Below are 14,037 nucleotides of genomic sequence, written 5' to 3' on the forward strand. Positions count from 1 at the left end.
TAGAATATGTAATATGTAGTAATACAAATGTGAAAATTCTGTCCTTTTTATGCACCCTGATGTGGTGCAGTATAATAAATATATATATATATATATATATATATATATATATATATATATATATATATATATATATATATATATATATATTATACACACACACACACACTACTGTTTAAGGTCGGTAAATGTATGGGGAAAAAAGTAGGCTATTTTATGGTCATCCAGGAAATACAGTACAAACAGTAATATTGTGAAGTATTATTATGATTTAAAATAACTTTTCTATTTTTCTATATTTTAAATATAATTAATAGATGATAATAATTTGTTACTGTGATGGTAAAGCTGAATTTTCAGCATCATTACTCCAGTCTTTAGTGTCACATGATCCTTCAGAAATCATTTGAATCATCTCAATATTTAATACTTATATTATTTATATTGTTATATTATTTGTATGTTTTTACCTATGTATTTTTTTTTTTGATAGACCAGACCTTTCATTGTATAGAAAACTAAATTCTGAAATGCCAGCTATATAAATTTGTATACACTTTCTATATTTCTCCAGAGAGGAACATTTGGTTTCCCAGAATGCATTACATGTGAACTTCCTGTGGGATGTGGCAATCTTTATCAACCCTGTTTGAAAGATAGTGAGTAAATGATGAAAGAATTTTAGGTTACATATATACACTTTATTAGATACACTGTACTAACTCAAATAAGTACTGAGTAATATTAATGAACTACATCTACTTAATCTATAGTTACAGTTAGGGTTTGGTTTAGGGTTAGTTACTTAATTTAGTTAATAATTTACTGTTATTACTATAGTATACATGTATTAATGAAAAAGGAAAAATTAAAAGGGAGTCCTATACATTTTATATAGGTATAGGGAGTCCTATACGAGTTTTGCATCCCTCTTTTTTACTATAGTACAATTCTACTTTGAAGTTTACTCAGCTACAGTTTACAAAGCTCCAATCTTGTTTATATTGCCCATGACTTTCATATTAAGAGGAATCCAGGCATGTGGGCATTGTACCGTACGTGTCAAGAGTTGGTTTTGGTTTTAGTGTTAGTGCGAAGCCTCTGTAGCTCTTCCTCCAGGGTGATGATCTTCTCCATAAGACTGGCTCTATCCTGCAGAGCTTTCTGTTCCGACACCTTCTGCGCTTCCAGGATCTTCCTCTCATACCAGCGCTCCAGCTGCGTGGAGACCGTCTCAAAGAAACGCTGCGTCACCTCCATGGCGTGCAAGTTTGCACGCTCTTGAGTGAAGCTGGCCTCTGCGGGCCGCTGGGAAAACACCTCCAGGGTCTTCATGGTGCCCTGCTGCTGGGTTTGAGCGTGATGTGCTTTGATCCTATCCTTCAGGTGCCTGCCGTGTTTCCAGGCCGGGCCGATCGCTGCTTCTGTGTCGCTGTATCGCTTGCTGGATGTGGACAGGCTACTGCTGGCATCCCCCTTGTCTGACCTGGACTCTGAGACCTCAACCTCCTGCAGTTCTGCTCGAAGCCACTTGGGGTCAGCAGTCGCCAGCCTCCGTGCAAGAGGTTTGTGTTTGACCATGGAAGGAGCTGTCAGGTTAAGATAATCATCTGTGTGAATATGGAAAGATATTTTAGTCAAACAAATTATTAATTTATTTGGGCTCTTAATAAATTTGGCTAATTTAAACATCTTATTTTAAATACCTTACTTTAGAGTACAGCATATTACAAAACACTGAAAAAATCCTTTAAAATTGAAAGATTAACATGAAATCAAAAATGAACCCTGTTTCTGCCCTTTATGAACGATTCATTTTTTTCATCAGAAAACAACTAAATCAAATACCGGTCAAAAGTTTGGAAACATTACTATTTTTAATGTTTTTGAAAGAAGTATCTTATGCTCATCAAGCCTGCATTTATTTCATCAAAACAGCAGAAAAAAGACAGTAATATTGTGAAATATTATTACAATTTAAAATAAGGGTTTTCTATTTTAATATACTGTAAAATATAATGTATTTCTGTGATGCAATGCTGAATTTTAATGAGCCATTACAGTCTTCAGTGTCACATTATCCTTCAGAAATCATTCTAATATGCTGATTTATTATCAATGTGCTGCTTGATATTTTTTTATAACCTGAATTATATTTTTCAGGATTCTTTGATGATTAAAAAGTTTAAAAAAAGAAAAAAAAGAACAGAATTTATTTAAAATATAAATATTTTGTATACAATAACGTTCAAAAGTTTGGGGTCAGTAATACTTTTATTCAGCAAGGATGTGTTAAATTGATAAAAAGTGATAGTAAAGATTTATATTGTTAGAAAAGATTTCTATTTGGAATAAATGCTGTTCTTTTTATTCATCAATGAATCCTGGAAAATGTATCACAGGTTCTAAAAAAATATTAAGCAGCACAACTTAGTTTCCAACATTGATAATAGCTGAGTATCAAATCAGCATGAATGATTTCTGAAGGATCGTGTGACACTGAAGACTGGAAAATTCAGCTTTGAATCACGGAAATAAATCATATTTTAAAGGGGGGGTGAAATGCTATTTCATGCATACTGAGTTTTTTACACTGTTAAAGAGTTGGATTCCCATGCTAAACATGGACAAAGTTTCAAAAATTAAATTGTACGTTTGAAGGAGTATTTCTGTGCCAAAAATTGTCCTTCCGGTTTGTCACAAGTTTCGGAAAGTTTTTTTCGAGTATGGGTATGTGTGACGTCAGATGTAACGGAATTTCCTTATATGGGTCCTAAGGGCACTTCTCCGGTAAGATCGCGGGCGCGCGCAGTCGTAGACCAGAGCAAGAGAGCGAAAGCAGTTCGCCATCAAAGCGCCCTGCCCGGCTTTTGGGAAGTCAGTGTCACCAAAGAAGTGTGTTTTTGGTTGCCAGGGCAAGACAACCCTGCACAGATTCCCAAAGAACCCAGCGTTAAGGAACCCGTGGATGGAGTTTGTTTTTCCTGAGCATAAACGGAGTTGTGTTAGACTGTTTGTTCCCTGCATTTCGACGATGATTGTTTTATAAACAAAGCCCAGATCGACGGATTTGCAGATCGTCTAATGCTTAAGGATCGAGCAGTCACAATGATAAAGGTTCGGTGAGTAAAACTGCTTCTATTGTCTCTGTGTGTTGTTACTAGCTCGGCGCGTTAGCACAGCTTTAGCTTCGCCCACAGGGCCCGCCTCCAGCCGCTCGTTTTTTTCCGGAAAGACTCGGTACAGCCTATCTTTCTTTTATAAATATAATAAAACTAAAGACTTTTTGGAGATATGAAGGATGCAATACTACTCTATAGGTACTCAAGATTAACAGGAGATTGAGTGAAAATGAGCATTTCACCCCCCCTTTAAAGCATATTAAAATAGAAAAACCACTCTTTTTAATTGTAATAATATTTCACAATATAACTGTTATTCCTGTATTTTTGATTAAATAAATGCAGGCTTGATGAGCATAAGAGACTTCTTTCAAAAACAAAAAAATAGTAATGTTTCCAAACTTTATTAAGTTAAAAATGTATAAAAACTTTAAACTTTTTATCTCCAGCACTATATATATATATATATATATATATATATATATATATATATATATATATATTAGGGCTGTCAAAAGATTAATCGTGATTAATCGCATCCAAAATAAAAGTTTGTGTTTACATAATATATGTGTGTGTACTGTGTATAATTATTTTGTATATATAAATACACACACATGCATGTATATATTTAAGAAATATTTGCATACATATACTGTATATATATTTATATAGTTTATATTATATATAAATATAATTTTTTATATATATAAATAACACATTTTTCTTAAATATATACATGCATGTGTGTGTATTTATATATACAAATTTAATTATACACAGTACACACACATATATTATTAAAAAAACACTTATTTTGGATGCGATTAATCGCGATTAATCTTTTGACAGCCCTAATATATATATATATATATATATATATACATACAATTAACAAAAATGTATTGTAGATACATTTTCTTTCATATGATCTTAATATCTTAATATACAATGCAATTCTAAGGTAAATGTACAACTCGTTTCAAGGATGTTTAGATATTTTACTGGAGATAATGATACTGATAAAAAAATGCTTTTTTCCAAAGCATTGTTTTTGAACCTGAAGAACCATTCAGCTTCATCTCAAAGTATCTCCTCCCAAGTGCGTCCCCAAACTCCAGACTTTTCGCATCGGTGTTAGGAGCTGGTCCTGGGCTGGGTAACACATTGACGTAGGTGGCCAGTGAGCTGGAGCTCTCCTCAGAGACGAGTGACAGCAGCGGGAGACCCTCGGGGTCTGAGTCCACCAGAGAGTGATCGGCCGACGGAGAGCGCAGGAGTTTGTAGTACTGTGTGTCTGCAGGCATTCGCACCTCAAGATCCTGAATCTTAGACATGCACCAGCTTTTTACAGCGTTGGTAGCAGCTGCCTGCTTGAAAGAGAAAATCAGAGCAACATCAGCTTGATTAATCATGTCTAGACTGATGCGATGGTGTGGTCTTGCATCTCTTCTCTAGAGCTGATGTACCTGTTTTCTCTCGCCCTCCATGCGTTCCAGTGTGGCCCTCTGATTGATTCGATAATGACACTCCATCCTCTCGGCTGACACACGCTCCTGCGTGAGTTTCTCAAGCACTTTAATCTGAACAGGAAGAGATATGAGTCTTTAATACCCATGTTTTCAGTGGCATTGGTTTCAGAAAGGTTTTTCCAATTTATTAGGGATAACAAAGAAATCAACAATAAAGAGACACGCACCAAAACTGATCAAGTCTTCCTAAATCCTAGATATTAAATGGTACTACTTATATTAATCAAATTTTTTTAATCAATTTCAAACAATTCCAAATCACAAGTTTTTTTTTTTTTTTTTACACTACTGTTCAAAAGTTTGGTATCATTAAGATTTTCAAATGTAACAGTAAAGACATTATAATTTATAATGATACAAAAGATTTGTATTTCAAATTAATGCTGTTCTTTTAAACTTTCTATTTGTCAAAGAATCACAGTTTCCACAAAAACATTGATATTATTAAGAAATGTTTCTTGAGCAGCGAATCATCATATTAGAATGATTTCTGAAGGATCATGTGACACTGAAGACTGGAGCAACAATGCTGAAAATTCAGCTTTACCATCACAGGAATAAATTACATTTGAAAATATGTAAGAATAAAAAAAAAAAAAAGTTATTTAAAATTGTAATATTTCACAATATTACAGTTTTTACTGTATTCTTGGATTAAATAAATATAGCTTTGGTGAGTAAAACATCAAAAAAAAAGGTGAGTTACAAAGGAAAATGTAAAAGACAAACCTGATGCTTGTGTTTTTGCTCTATTCTGCCGAGCCTGCAGTTCATCTCCTCTTGGACGGTGTGGATTTCTGACCTCATCTCCATCTTTGTGGCTTTCAGCTTTTTCTCCAGCGTTCTAATCAGGGGCTTACAATGACAGTCGCTTGCAGGAGCCTGTTTGCACACAGTCACTGGTTAAGAGGTTTAAAACAAACACTGCACTATAGCACTAATGTAGTGTTTACCTGCTTTATCTGTCCATCTCTGTCTCTGTATAGTGTAAAAAGCTGATAGGCTTTTCCCGGAGTTTGATCTTCTTCCTGAGAGCTGGGGCTGCTGTGTTTCACTCTCTGGGATGGAGATCCTCTCTCATGGAGCTGATACTCTCTCCGGGACACATGTTCCAACTTTTTTAATAGATAAAAAAAATATTTATTATTAGAATTATTGAGATTCATTTTATTAATATTAAAATAACAGATAACTTAAATCAATATTTCATGTTTATTTATTAAGCCATCTAATGCACAAAATACTGTATAATCAGCATGTCAGCATTATTGCAAAATAATGCCCTTTTTTTTAATCATTTTCTTTATTATTACTTTACATCATCCCTTATGAAATATTATAGTATTCAATATTATAATAGGTATTACCGTAATTACTAATGATATGAATTTAATATCACTACCTTCCTTCTTGGACTCCTGATCTTTCTCCTCGTGCTGGGGCTTAGAGTTGCTGTTTTCCGTTCAGGTTGTATCCTGTGAAATACTTGATCACTGTTGTTCGTGTCTTCAGCCACTTCTGTACAGTCCTGCACAATGATGGCAGTGCTCAGCGTGAGAGGGATTTTTAGGCGAAACAATCACATGACCTCCTGATCTCTTCTAGAGTTATGGAAGCTTAGTAAGTCAACTGACATTTTCTTTTCTCTGGCCCCTAGACCCCAATCATATTACAAATGATGAATCTGCGGCAGGGCAGATGTCATTCTAGATGGGTGAATCTTATCTGAATGTTCCACCTTCTGTCGGGACGTTTGATCTCTGGGAAGGGACTGAGTTCTCCTCTGGGCCCGCAGCACATCTCTTCTTTTTCTCACTGTCTTTCCACGAGCAAACCTCTGGACCTGAACAGGGAGACGCAGTTTGAGTTAGAGAAGCTATTGGTAGAATAATGTTTGGATGCTTTATGATAGTTCAGTTAGCTCCTGCTGGTAGATGGAGTAACTACACCATTTGAAGGCACAAAGCATCTTTTTCCATTGATGGCCATTCAAAAGTAAGCGTGTATTCTGACTAAATAAAAATGATTCGCAAGCTAAGGGTACATTTACACGACAACGATATGCTTAAAACAGAGAGGTTTTTCCTTTGAGTTTTTTCGCGTACAGACGACACCATTGCCAAAACGATCCCCGTTCACACGGATCCACAAAAACGACTAAAAACGCTGTATTCTGCTGTCAGGCCATTAGATGGCGATGAAACACTATAGACTGAACACATAGAACCTCAGAGATTCACGTTTTTGTTGTTTACATGGAGACCGATTTCAAAAACTTTCACTTTGAAACACGTTTTCAAAAGTTTGCGTTTTCAGGCACCCAAAACGCCATTGTTGTGTAAAGAACGGCCAAAACGCATAAAAAGTTTTACGTTTTTAGTTGAAAACGGTGTCGTGTAAACAGACCCTTAATCTGTTACATGTATGTGTTTTGGTTCTGTTTTCCCTGTGTCTGTCATTTGACCCAGTTTGTTTGATTAATCATCCCGTTCACCTGTGGTCTCATTAATTATCTTGTTAGCTCTTTTGTTTGCCTTGTGTATTTAAGCCCTCAGTTAATGAAAATAGGAGAACACGAAGGAGAAATTGAGTTAAAACTACAAACAATAACAGGCAGGGAACTAACTCAATAGTTCCCTGTCTTGTATTGTTTGTAGTTTTAAAACACATTCTGTATGAAAGGCTCCAATGGTTTACATCCTTATAAGCTACCAGTAGTTCAGGGTTCACGGTATGCCATAATTACTGTAATTTCGAGATGACAACAAGTGACTTTATATTATTATTCTATTATAAATTAATCTGCAATAATCAGGTGGTACAGCGGCCATGTGGTACAAAAATTCCCAGCTTACAAATTGTAATTATGAGCTCTATGATGACGTGAACGCTTTTTACAAGTTGAAATCTCATAATTATGGGAATTACGACATGGTGTGAACGCACCTTAGGTCGCGGCGCGTGACTGTGTTTATGAGTGCGTCATTTGTATCATTAGTCAACACGATTTGTTCAAAAATGAATCAAGAGACTGCCTTTATGAGTCATTGAATCATTCAATAAATGGATTTGTTCAATAGCGCTGATTTATTCAGGAGCGAATCAAGTGTTCATGTAACGCTTCGCTAAAATGAGTATGTCTGATGGGACAATGAACTGGTTCTAAATGGAAAATCTCTCAATGTAAATAACATTGCTTACCTGGCTGGATTTTGCAAGAAGAATAGCCAAATCTCGGTTGTTATGGTCTTGGGCTTTATCAAGAGCAGTGTGGCCTGTCTGTTGATAGATTAGTTGACATTTAACAGCAATTTACAGTCAGCTAAATGCCATGGTCAAGGGCAAAATATTGACAGTTAAAGGGATAGTTCACTTTGAAATTAAATTTTGGTATGTTTTAGCTTACCTCAAGGGCATCCAAGATGTAGGTGTCTTTTTTTCCGCAGTAGTTTCAATTTTGATATTTTTAGGTCAAACCGTTCTTGTCTGTCAGTCATTTAATGCAGGTCTATGGTCACTGTCTCAAAGAGCATGCACAGAGTCCAAATTAAAACAATTCCCCATCGTCCAAATTAAACAATTCCCCATCGTAAGTACACATTGATGGCCTAAGACACGAAACGAGCGGTTTGTGTGAGAAAACGAACAGTATTTATATAGTTTTTTAACTCTTGTACATAGCCACGTCCAAGTGATCTGAGGGCGCTCGCGCATCCTGGTGTGTGACGTGTGTGCAGACTGGTGCATAGATATATACACTAGAATAGATGCCGCCTTGCCTACGGCATTTGTTCCAATGAACTGCCGTATCCAAGGCGACATCTAGTGTATATATATCTATCACTTGGCCCTCAGATCACTTGGACGTGGCTGTGTACAAGAGTTAAAAAACTATATAAATACTGTTTGTTTTCTCACACAAACCGCTCGTTTCGTGTCTTAGGCCATCAATGTGTACTTATGATGGGGAATTGTTTAATTTGGACGATGGGGAATTGTTTTAATTTGGACTCTGTGCATGCTCTTTGAGACAGTGACCACAGACCTGCATTATAGGACTGATAGACAAGAACGGTTTGACCTAAAAATATCAAAATTGAAACTACTGCGGAAAAAAAGACACCTACATCTTGGATGCCCTTGAGGTAAGCTAAAACATACCAAAATTTAATTTCAAAGTGAACTATCCCTTTAAGCTGTAGAATCATTCAGCCCCAAACACCCCTATTACAACTAACTTTAATAATGACCCTACAATATTCAGGCATATCATGAGATTACACGACTTACATTGTTTCTGATGTTTGTGTCAGCTCCTGCTTCTAGTAACAGATTTACAGCTTTCTTGTGATTTAGAGAAGCAGCGACATGGAGCGCAGTGTCTCCTATCTGAAAAATATGTAGTTTTTCCCTAAAGATTATGACCAAAACATCTGTAATCATATATGGAATTAACAGGAGAAAACTGCTGTAATCTAAACCACAATATTGGAGTTTAAAACACACAAAGACCATTTCATTGTTTGTTAATTTGTCTCTGAATTTTTCAACGTGTGCCAATTTCTTATGGTTCGTTGAAGTACAATATAATTCATCATCCATAAATCATTATGTAGTTTTGTTATCTTTTGATATCTTATAGAATAATTGCCAATTAACTTAATAAAAAACTAGGACATAACAAATGAACCACATTTGTGCTGGATCCAAAACAATCAGAAAGAGGATCTGACCTGGTTTTTCTCAGCCATAGAGCAGAAAGAACCCAAGAGGATCTTAATCATGGCCAAGTGATTGTAGCGTGCAGAAATGTGTAAACATGTGTCACCTGCCTGGAAGGAAAGAAATGATTCCTCTTCTTATTCAGTTTTTAAAAATGTTTACTTTCACATTGCAATTTATATATAATCGTTAAAACATTTTTTTAATGATTTTAAAAGAGTGCACATGCATTGTTCTTGCTGTCAGGCATAGCTCCACCAAGCAGTAGCACTTGAGCGCTCTGGGAATGTCCATTCTGACAGGCTAGATGTAGAGGAGTGTTTCCTGCCTTAAAATGAAATAGTAATACAAAATAAATCAGTTTAACAGAGTTTAACATAACATCTCCGGTGTTCAAAATGTTGAGTTTTTGATATGGTTAGATCATATCTTTTAGTGGATACTGTGTATATGCATTATAAAAGTCACATGGGTCAATTTTCTGCTATTGAGATTTATATATCACCTAAAAGCAGAATATATAAGCTTCTATGGTTTGTTAGCATAGGACAATATTTGGCCGAGATAAAACTATTTGAAAATCTGGAATCTGAGGGTGCAAAAAAATCGAAACATTGAGAAAATGGCCTTTAAAGTTGTCCATTTATGTTCGTGATTTTGCTGCATTCACTCACAAAAATAAATGTTTTATATCTTTATGGTAGGAAATTTACAAAATATCTTCATGGAACATGATCTTTACTCAATATCCTAATGATTTTTGGCATAAAAGAAAAATCGATAATTTTGACCCATACAATGTATTTTTGGCTATTGCCACAAATATACCCGTGCGACATGTGACTGGTTTTGTGATCCAGGGTCACAATTTCCTGGAAAATAGACAGGGGCACATCTTTGTAGAATGAGAATGTCCCTTTAAATGTATATGTCTTTTGTTATAAGTATGTTAGCAGAAGATTCTTTGGGAACACTTTATTTTGGTGGCATGTACTTACTAATAACAGTAAATTATGCATAATTACAAGTAACTAACCCTAAACCAAACCCTAACCCTATCCGTAACTCTATAGTAAGTACATGTAGTTAATTAATATTACTCAGTACTTATTTGAGTAAGTACAATAACTACATAACCTTAAAATAAAGTGAAACCGTTCCTTTTGTTGTCTAAATGAAAAACCAATAAAACTGGCTTTTTTTAATTTTTCAACTTCCTGTTTCAAACGGAAATACATAAACACAGGAAAGAAATTTCAGCTTTTCAAAATAATCCTTGGGATTTTTAAAGACGCTCAAGAAAAATGACCCTTTTTAATAAAAAATCTGGTTTAATCCTAAGGTAAAAGGAAAATAATACACAGGAAATCTACTTACTTTGTTCTTCACTTGGACATCGGCACCAGCTTTGACCAGTAGCTTTACACATGCACTGAAGCCATGCCATGACACCTCATGCAAAGCAGTGTTTCCTTCCTGATGAAAGAAAATCAGATTCTATAGCATGGATTTGACCACAAATAAATCGTTTTTCATGTAGGTTAAAGCGACTCCAGCACAACAACGTACTATAGTTTGGATTTTTACATAGATCTGACAGGTGAATTTACAGCTAGCTAGATTTATGTATAATTTAGAACAGCATGCCATAGTTCTGATATTCATAATGCAACAATTTTTCGATTGTAAATGAACAGACCTTGTCTTGAAGATCAAGTGCACAGCCTCCATGGATGAGGGCAGAGATGGCGTCACGGTTTCCCACAACAGCTGCCCGGTGCAGGGCTGTTTGATGACCCTAGAAAAAAGAAAAACACAAACTGATTGTGGTTAACATTTAGCACGGTTGTGTGGTATCCCATCTGCTTAAAGGCCACCAGAGGCCCATTCAAACTTTGCTAGAAGACTGCAAATTGTGGCCTTAGCAAAAAACAAACCTTAAGAATATGGGCTTAAGCAGCCTTATCATTCGCTCAAGGGAATAATGGTTGACACAGACACAAAAAGAGAAGCAAAAGAGATAGACCATGAGTTTACATCTTCCAGGCCGCCTTGGTAACCGCTGACCGCCCCCCTGAAGAGTGAGCTCTGCCTCCGTGGGACCGTTAAGTGAGATCAGGTGAGCTGGACTGCAAACGTCCTGTGGAAACAAGTCACGCATGCTCACGTGAAAAGAAATCATACGCAGATGTGCCACAATCCCGCACGCAGGATTGAGAGTGTACGACCAGCTGTCTTTACTGACATTAAAAGAGTCACATGGGTAATCCCTTGCACAGGAACAGAGAGGGATTCATTGTAGTCTTTCCTTTAGGTTTTGCACATGGGCAAGAGGGAATATTTCTGGATAAGCATGAAACTCTATGATTTAAGCTCTTGTTTTGATTTCAGGTCTGTCTCCGGACATTATGCGTGTGCCAATATGCTCCTCTTTTTTTAGTTAAATTGGGACAAAACAAGAATTGTTTTTTTTCCCCCGCAAAATTTTCCTATCTGTAATTAAGTTCGTCAACACAGTAGGATAATAATGTCATGGAAAATATTTATAATAAATAATCAGCAAATGAAACCTTTGACAAACTAATCATCAGAAGGTTGACTTTGATATTAGAACTTTATAAATATAAATGAAACAAATATTGATATTTTTTTATAAATAATTGATAGCTTGATGATGTTTTGTTGTTATTGTTAACTAAAACTATTAAAAATCATTTTCATTAACTGAAATCAAAATTTAATATAGATTTTAGATGGAAAAACTTGAAGTTAAACTGAAATAAGTATAAGTACTATAATTACTTAATTAAAATGAAAATGGGAAAATAAAAGCAAATTCACTAAATATTAATATGGCACATTGGCACATGGAAAATGGCACATTTTTGTCCCATGCCTCAATAAGTATCTCTCAGAAAAGAGCATGATCTCATTCTCTCACTGAAAAGAGATCTGGATTGCACACAGTAACATTACAGCATTAGAGAGATTTTCTCTGAATTCTGGTGAAAACAGCTTAAAATATGCATTGAACAAAGGACACATTAAAAGCCTGGACCAAATGTGCTGTGAGCAAGATTTTAGTCTCAGAGTCCGACGAGCTACAGCTGGAGCAGTAGGACAGATGGAGACGAGCTCTGCTGTCTCTTTTAGTCATATATATATATATATATATATATATATATATATATATATATATATACACTATTGTTGCATGCTGCCTAACAGTACATGAAGTTAATGAATGCAATGGCACTCATAAACTCTTTTAGGCTATAGCTCATGAATTTTGATATCACACTGACTGCACTGAAACAAGCTTTGTTCTTAAATATTAAAATTATTTAGGTTAACAGGCTGGTCTTAAGTTGTTCAAATTGGAAGAATAGCTCACAAATTTAATTAATACATCACTTTTATAGTACACTTTTAATACTCTTTACCCACATGCTGCATTCATACTGACAGAAGTCTCTACCTACTTCTTGAGCACAATCGATCCCCACTAACATTTTGTGCATCTCGCAGTCAGTACTGTTTCTACTTGGATATATCATATTGAGACTTATGCAGTAACGTATACTTTAATATTTGTCAAATAAAATCACTTTAAGCTAAGTAAAGCAGGTGTTTGAAGGAGGTATGATATTGCATTCACATAAAACAAACAGGTAAGTCTGGATGTCAAGGAGACAGAGATGTCAATGTCTCTCAACATCTCACAGATCTTAGAATAACTAGCTCTCAACACAGCACTTCTGTATTAATGACATTCTACTATGTATCTCCTTTGAAGTCATCATGAAGTATGTAAAAGCAACATCTGGGAGTTTAAAGTGGGTTGAATGCAATACAGCAATTCTGGATTCGTGTGCTCTGCTCATGCAGTTTTTGTTTCAAGGCCGTACTCACTGTTTCATGAATATTGCATTACTCCGTCCACAGGGAAATTATACATATTAAGATAACACAAAGATTAAAAGTGTTTGCAGGGTATAGGGTGGATCAGTATTAGGTGCTGTATAATAAAATAATTAACAAGAAGATACAATCTCTGCTCAAAGAATTTCCTTTGGCAACTTAAACTTAACTATACTTTGGTAAAATCTATGCGAATCACGTAATGCTTCAGCATATATTGTGGTTCTTTCAGTATAAGCATAGTCTATTTTATATGGAAATTGAAGTCAGAACAGATGTACAGCTCCTGTCATTGCAGTTCCAGCCTTTCTGCTTATAGCCCGATCCCTGTGGATCATTTCTAAGCTGATCTTGTAGGCTATATAATGATCAACTGACCTCAAAGCTTAAACTGAACCCCACTCTGCTAAGAGCAAAATATAGCACATTCAAATCGGGCTGTTGAAATCACTCATTAACTGGCTGTCACTGTAAGAAACAACAGCATATTGTATACATTAAATATCTATGTGTTTAATAAATTATTTCTATATGCTCCACCATGTATAATATATCAGTGCAATATAGTTATGAAATAGTTTAGCTTATGTCTACATATTGTAGGCATTACAATGTTTCAAATAAAGATTGATGACGAATGACCACACACATCTATGAAATTCAGATAATATAATATATTATAATATAATACTTTTTTTTCAACCATTAACCAGTTGAAAACCCTTTGAGTAGAATGAATA

The 14,037-nt window shown here is 35.3% G+C and overlaps 1 protein-coding gene across 1 annotated transcript; it reads right to left on the reverse strand.

The window, feature by feature from the left end:
- Positions 1–488: 488 nt before the first annotated feature.
- Positions 489–11,510, reverse strand: ankrd6a (ankyrin repeat domain 6a). Its single transcript, XM_079854320.1, has 14 exons — positions 11,403–11,510; positions 11,076–11,174; positions 10,754–10,852; positions 9,602–9,704; positions 9,388–9,482; positions 8,945–9,043; positions 7,856–7,933; positions 6,393–6,497; positions 6,057–6,182; positions 5,608–5,769; positions 5,384–5,536; positions 4,592–4,705; positions 4,183–4,495; positions 489–1,610 (listed from the first exon to the last, which is right to left on the reverse strand). The coding sequence occupies exons 1-14, from the start codon at positions 11,403–11,405 to the stop codon at positions 1,063–1,065; spliced, it is 2,097 nt and encodes a 698-aa protein (XP_079710446.1). The 5' UTR covers positions 11,406–11,510; the 3' UTR covers positions 489–1,062.
- Positions 11,511–14,037: the final 2,527 nt, after the last annotated feature.

Source organism: Squalius cephalus (assembly GCF_949319135.1).
Source record: "Squalius cephalus genome assembly, chromosome: 20".
Taxonomy (NCBI): domain Eukaryota; kingdom Metazoa; phylum Chordata; class Actinopteri; order Cypriniformes; family Leuciscidae; genus Squalius; species Squalius cephalus.

Bases quoted from the DNA above. Each gene is read 5' to 3' on its own strand.
- ankrd6a (XM_079854320.1), bottom strand. The intron at 9,483-9,601 runs GTGCACTCTTTT...CCTTCCAGGCAG, and splicing joins TGACAGCAAGAACAATGCAT to GTGACACATGTTTACACATT. The intron at 6,183-6,392 runs GTGGAACATTCA...ATCATTGTGCAG, and splicing joins ATCAAACGTCCCGACAGAAG to GACTGTACAGAAGTGGCTGA.